At 41.5% G+C, this 6,848-nt stretch overlaps 1 protein-coding gene across 4 annotated transcripts in view; it reads right to left on the reverse strand.

Annotated features, from left to right (window-relative positions):
* Positions 1-617, reverse strand: part of LOC104923985 (RNA-binding protein with multiple splicing) — a 33,967-nt gene extending 33,350 nt beyond the window's left edge. The window contains exon 1 of one of the 4 annotated variants that reach the window (XM_019256075.2): positions 101-617. In XM_019256075.2, the coding sequence (XP_019111620.1) occupies positions 101-163 (63 nt within the window). In that variant the 5' untranslated portion in view covers positions 164-617. The remainder of the gene's footprint in view (positions 1-100) is intronic. The other 3 variants (XM_019256068.2, XM_019256062.2, XM_019256054.2) reach the window with 3 other exon arrangements.
* Between the last annotated feature and the right edge of the window lie 6,231 nt (positions 618-6,848).

Raw genomic sequence — 6,848 nt, forward strand, 5'->3', positions numbered from 1 at the left:
GGAGGTTTATTAAGATATTAAAGATTATGGGTCACGGAGCGACCTAAAAAATTAAAAACAAACCCGGCTGAGCAGGTAGGTCGGTCGGTAAGGTACGTACCTCCTCTTCGTGGTTGGTGAATTCACTCTGCTCGTTGTCTTTCTCGGTTTTGTTGTTATTCATTCTGAGCCGCACTCTTTTGTCGCGTTCACTCGGACTGTCTTCTTCTCCCTCGTCTTCTTTGGTCGTCTTTCGTTTCTGTTTCGCTCCGCTCCTCTCCTCCAGGACTAAATTGGATTTGTTTTTTCAAAAAATTAAAAAGAAAGAAATAAACAAAACAAAAACAAAAACAAAAAAAAAGGCACCCAACCCCGTCCGCGTGCAACCGGCTGTCCCTACTGACCGGAGCTTCCCAAAAACACTACTTTGGCGACATGAATGATAATTTAATTATTTTAATTTTTTATTTTCTAAAAGGAGGAACAAAAGTGCGTTTTTTTCTTTTCTTTTTTCTGTGCAGTCAGATATTCCTCAGCATTCCCTGGAAAGCTTCTCCGGAGGCTCTCTCTCTCTCTTGTTGCTGTTCCCCAAATGAAATACAGTAAGTGTCCAATGGTTTGCGCCGCAGGCAAACTTCTCTCCTCATCTCCGAGGGAGGGAGGGAGCGAGGGATGGAGGGAGGGGTTTAAGGGTGGGGTAAAAGGGTGGGATGCACCGTCCGTCTTTAACAAGTTTTATCAAGTGCTGCTGCTGCTGAGAGCCACAGTGGAAAATCAGTGTCGATCACCCATTTAAGACAAGATGGGTGTTATTTTGGTCAATGCAACATTCCTGTTATAGGTTTGTGTTTTTAATCTCCCATGCAGTTATTTGGCTGCTTTAATATGTACACAATCAAGACTCCAATCCTTATCTCTATTATATGGATTTTTATGTTTTATTTACTCAACTATAGAATCCTGTTTTATGAATTCATGTTTACATGTTGTCAGGACTATCATTTTAGTGGACATTTATTCAAAAACTCAAACATATTGAGTGCACAAATTTCTCTGCTTCTGGTCACGACCAACTTTAAACGATAATAAATACAAATATAGTGCATGAGTAATGCAGTTTTTTAATGTTTTATGCACCTGTGTGTCAGATTTACATTAGACGACAGCATTTTTTAGTGTTTTAGTTTAGTTTTGTTAAATACTGTATATGCATTATCCTCATCGGGGTCACGGTGGGGCTGGAGCCTATCCCAGCTGACTTTGGTACACCCTGGACAAATCGCTTATCACAGGACACATAGAGACAAATACTGTATATATTAAATCAAAAAGAATATTTAAAAAGCTTACAAGACTGCAAAATCAGTACAGTACATGACCTTAGTGTCTCATGTTCCATATGTTTGAACATTTTTGCTGTGATGGGTGTAAAACATGTTGTGGCGTGTGTGATTTGTTGTGTTTTGTGCTGGTTGTAGACTGTGTGCCTCCTCCATTTGCCTGGCAGAACAGATACACAGTTTATTGAACACACCATGAGATAAATACACTGCCTTCCATAAATAATTAGTCTAAATTATACCTAGATTGCATTCATCTGAGCCTGGTAGGGTGATAAATTAGTCAAATTAGAAGAAATTACAGTTTGCCCTGATATGTGTGACTCATATCGTAGAGGGGTTTTGTAGTTATTAATTTTTGATTGTTTGTGTTTTACCAGGTAATCTGTCACTCGCTTTTACTTCACTTATTTTTCTATATGTTAAACCCGACGGTTTAACTTTTAACCAGGTCGCGTCACGTTTCATCATAAATCTGGCATCACAAGATGTCTTGTCAGGAGTATTTTCTTTCTTCCCTCTGTCTCGGCCTCATGAAATGTAAGCACTCAGCACAATCCATCATGTGTAAAGACGCACAAAGCAGTAGACACAGACAATTATCAACCTGACTGTTTAATAAATTTCATATGCTTCTTGGCTTATCATTTCAAGGCCCTGGAGAAGTTTTGTGGTCTCAGGCAAATATTTCTACCTCAGACATCATTGCATACACCCTATTTCCGTGTATTTACAATAAACATGGTGAGGTGTGCATGTAACACTGTTCTGGGGGGAACACCTGTAAATTACTCAAGATTATGAATATGATAACAAGTAAGCTGACTTAAGACTATTTGATTTATGAGGGGGGAAACAGCCAAACCCTGGAGCTATGGAAGTGATGTCTCAACAGCAGAAGAGATGAGCAAACACTAAAGGGTTTACTGGCACACCTATTATTGTCTACGGTGCAGGGTGCAAAACAGCCATAAAAGCAGCGTTCAGGTGACAAGGCAGCCTTGAACGCTCCCCCCCCCCACCCCATCTCAAAACATTTATTTTGAGCAACTGCCTCACTTTGTATTTTTCACGTTGGAAAAGTTCAAGAGCTGACAGTAGCTCCGCACGGTGGAGACTTTGACTATATGTTGCGTGACATTTATTGCACGGGACAGAAGCTGGCTTTTTTTTTTTATGACAGCCATTGCAGAAAACAGAGCGAGAGAGTCGTGTTTTTTTTTTTTGCTGAACCCGCACCTCAAAAGCAACAAAGGAAGGTAAAACAGTCATCGCGGATCGGTCTCAGAGATTTCTGCTCTTTCCCCCTCCCAGACTGTGTCTATATCAATTACACTGCATCTGAAGCATGCACAATGAAGAAAGGAAATGGCAGATTCTTTTTTTTTTATGCTGATGAGGAGCTGTTAGGGATGAGGAGCGAAGGGGAGGAGGGCCCTGGAAGTCTTTCGAAGCAGATAAAAATGGAAATGTTCCCCTTGCTGCTCGACACTCCTGTATCAAAGCTTCCTGCTGGAGTCTGGGGAGCAAGGAGGGGGAGGAGAGGTAGGAAAGGAGGAGGAGGAGGAGGAGGAGAGGAGGAGGACTGGTGGAGGTGGAGAGGGAGGGGAGGGGAGATGTCCCAGCTGTGTTTGACAGGTCTCAGGGCTGAGCTGTGTGGTCTGATGCCCCCCCTCCTTCACAAAACACACACACACACACACACACACTAGAGGGGTGGGGATGAGGAGCCGCTAGGAGACAGTCTGGTCACGGTGTCCTGGGTAACATGTCAGCAAGCTTTGACATGGTCCAGCCTTACATGAAGATATCTTTGTGTTATCAAGAGACTGCTGGTCTAAGAAAATGCTGCAATGTTGGCTAAACTGGTCGAGGAAGACTTGTTATTTTAGTTCGAGTTGACAGGGAGACACACACACATGGCATGGCAGGAATAGTTTGAGGCGTTTTTGAGAAGATGCCTCTGTGTGCTAAATATAATGTTATGTTAGCTTAGCATACAATAAGATTGCCTGTGTTAAAATGTGTTATATAACCGTATTAAAATAAAGAATGACCCCAATGACAGTAGAAAGAATGGACAGAGCTTGAGCGACGTCACCCGTAGGTTTCCGAAGTGCTGTTTTGAAGCCAAAAATATGCAACGCTGGCTGCCGCCATGATCGATGTACTGCTTCTTCTGCCTACCGGGCAAATCTAAACATCAACAAAGACGTACATCATTGGCGGACCTAAGGCAAGCCGAACGACACCTGGTTGCTCAAATAAGTCATCTGTGATGGCACCTACCTGTCAATCAAGCGGCCACGCTGTTAATTATGTGCAACTGTGGAGCCTTCTCATGACAGTTCACTATAGAGAAAACTGTAAACATCAACGTTTATTCCTGCTGAGAAACTGTCCATTTTAACACTTCCGCACTGGCTTCATTTCCCAGCACCGGAGGTTGCCGCTTGGATGACCCCCATCTTTTCAAACAGCTGATTTTGGAAGCGAGTAAACATTTTTAGACTAGAACGTTTCAGAAACTCACAGTCTGAACTGGATAACCCTAAATCCTTGGGCTTTTTCTCTCTATGAAAGTGACACATTTAATATTTGAAAATGAATTTGAACGTCAATCCAGACTTTGTGAAGCTTGTCCATTTGTTTTATAATCAGACTCCCCTGTCAGATTTTTGGACGTGGTCAGATTTATCTGGCAGTAGCATTCGGAAGACAATTTTTTAACTGATTTTTGAAATTGTTTCCTCTGAAACGCATTCAACAAGCCATCGGAAATTTTGAGAGCTGACTAACAGATTATAAATAGGATTTAAAGAACTAGCTGGTCTAGCCTAGCAAGATTAAGGCTTTGACAATAATCGACACTCTCTGATGGTAGGTGGATTTTGTTTATGGACTGACCCATGCAAGGTGTTTAAAGTTTAAAGTCTTTATGATACATCTCACCAAAAAAAAAAAGCACATTTCTAACAATCAAACTATTGCTTTAAGATCTTTTGTTACCCTCGTTTGTCGTTAACAACTATTTTTGCTGAAACAAAGGAAGGATTGAAGATTGAGACACAAATCAGATTATTCAATATTGTCTTCTGGATCATTGACTCATGGGTAAAAGGCCAGCATGATATGAGGACCAAAACAACAATTCATCATGACATAATGCCGATGTATTGACCAGTGGCGGATCCCTGAGGGAGGATCCCTGTTGTTCTTACAATCCGCTCAGTCAGATGACTCAAAGATGATGTGTTGTGTTATCTCTTCCCCCCTTTTCACCCTTGCTTTACATTCTTGCACGTCGGCATCAAAGCAAACTCACCGTCACTGTTCTCCACGGTTACTAACTTTCTCCAAAACAATCACAAGAAGAAAAAAAAAGAGAGAGGAAGAACAATGTTGCAATCTATCTTGAGGTCATCTGTAAGAACAAACGTGCCTGTAGACGTGACAGCAGCTCTGGATTTGGCAGAGCAACACACTTCACTCTTGTGAGTGATGTGGGGTAAGTGGCTCTCATTGGGCTTCGAGCCAGACCATTCCATTCCTTTGACTTACTGATACACAGTGTTCCTCCCTTATGTTTAGTGCCTCTTGATCTTCTTCTAAGATCACCAATGACCAATTTGTGGTCAGACTGACCCGCTCTAATTGGCCATGGGAGTCCTCGTGCTCTCTTTAAGTTTGCACAAGCTTTCTTTGTAGCTTCTCCACAACCCAAGCTCTGTTTACTCAAGCTCTCCGCAACATAAAAACCACGTTAAATGACAATATTTAATTGTCTTTTCTCTCCTTTGCATCCTCTCATGTGTTATCTGCGGCGTTTTCTGCCCTCCGGGATACCGTTTGCTGCAATGAAGTCTTCTACATTTTCACAAGACTAAGTCTAAGTCAAAGTCATTTTCACTAAGTCTCTACGGCTGTGTTAACATTCTTGCTATGTCAGTGTTGGCATGATGCTGATGGTTTACACCACTCTCAAAATAATAATTATAATGTAATACATCGCTTAAATGGATGTTTATCTTGTTATGCCCCGCTCTTTATTACCTTGCCCAACATAAAAACATGAGCAATGCGCCACACATTTGAACTAAACACTGATTTGTCCGTAAGTGTGTCAATCAATCAGCGCATTGTCAAAGCTGTTGCTAGCTTATGAGTCATAGGCTACAATGCTCGTGGCTATTTCTGACAGAACCTGTCAGTACGCTAACGGTTAGCTGTCATGCCAAAAAGGAAGTCTGTCTTTTCTAAAGCGCTCCAGGAGGCTTGTTACTTTGTAAAGTACCCCGTGGTTAAAAATAAATCAATAAAAAATGCTGCGTTTGTGGCTTCCATTAATCAAAAACACCTTTGACGTGTGCGTAAGCAGGTAGATGTGCACATGCTTAAATGTGCAAACCATAGTTTGAAAATATGGTAACCCTATTTTTAGTTTACAGTATTAGCTCATTAGCATCCACTGCAAACAGAAAGTACAGCTGAGGCCAATGGGAATCTCATTAGTTTCACAGGTGTACCTTTGGACAAGTACTACATAGAAAATATCACCAGAGTTGGCAATCAATCAACAGTTTTTGGGACATTGTCAACCTCATGGTGGCGCTGGAAGAAAAATCAATAGGGAGCCATGAATATCTGTACAAAATTTCATGGCAATAGGTGTTGAGATATTTTAATAAAAGCAAAAATGACAACCTTGTGGTGGCTACAGAGAATAATTCTGGGGATCATACTTCATCCTCTGGAGACCAGCATTGTCATAATCATTATCAGGACAATACTGGACCAACGGATGGACATAGCTGCTGTCCCGAGAGTCATGCCTTGCATGGCTAAACACTTCAGCTAAAACAATCCAGGAGTCTTAATTTAGTTCAGTCCAAAAAGTTTCCCTGGTTTATCACTAAGACACTGTGCCGGAGTTGAGTGTGCACACACTATGTTATGCTCTGCTTACTGTCAATCACCAGACACCCACAGGAAGAAATGCAAGCCACTGCCAGGAAATAATCCCTCAAGAACGTGTCGCTTTACAAACTTTTGTCGTCTTTTTGTTTGGGGTGTCTTTTGTTAGCCAGAAAAATGAGAAAGCAAAAATAAAAAAGATTAGGTTAATATTTCAAGAAGGCTAAAATTTACAAATTGATGAGGCGGATGTCTGGAATAATTGGTGGTTTAAGTAAAATCGTCTTTGTTATGAGTTGCTGCTGTTCTACATCATATTTCCTGTGTTGGACTGGCTCATAGGAAGAGAATGCAAGAGCTCTTGTGATTAACTAGGCTGCATTACTGAGTAGTGAGGTAGAACGTACATTTATCCTCAAGGGCACGCCAGGGTCGTCAGGTGCAGCCGTGTGTTAAATCTGACAAGCCACGAGAAGGAAATCTGCTCTGAACAAAAAGACTCATGCAACTACCTTTCTGTCTTCTCATGTATTGGAAAGACATGCGGTTGCATCAAGGAACAGAAACACAAGGACAAGGGACAAGTCTGTGTCGCTACACTGTACTATAAGCTGT

The sequence above is a fragment of the Larimichthys crocea genome, chromosome XIV, assembly GCF_000972845.2.
Source record: "Larimichthys crocea isolate SSNF chromosome XIV, L_crocea_2.0, whole genome shotgun sequence".
Lineage (NCBI taxonomy): Eukaryota > Metazoa > Chordata > Actinopteri > Sciaenidae > Larimichthys > Larimichthys crocea.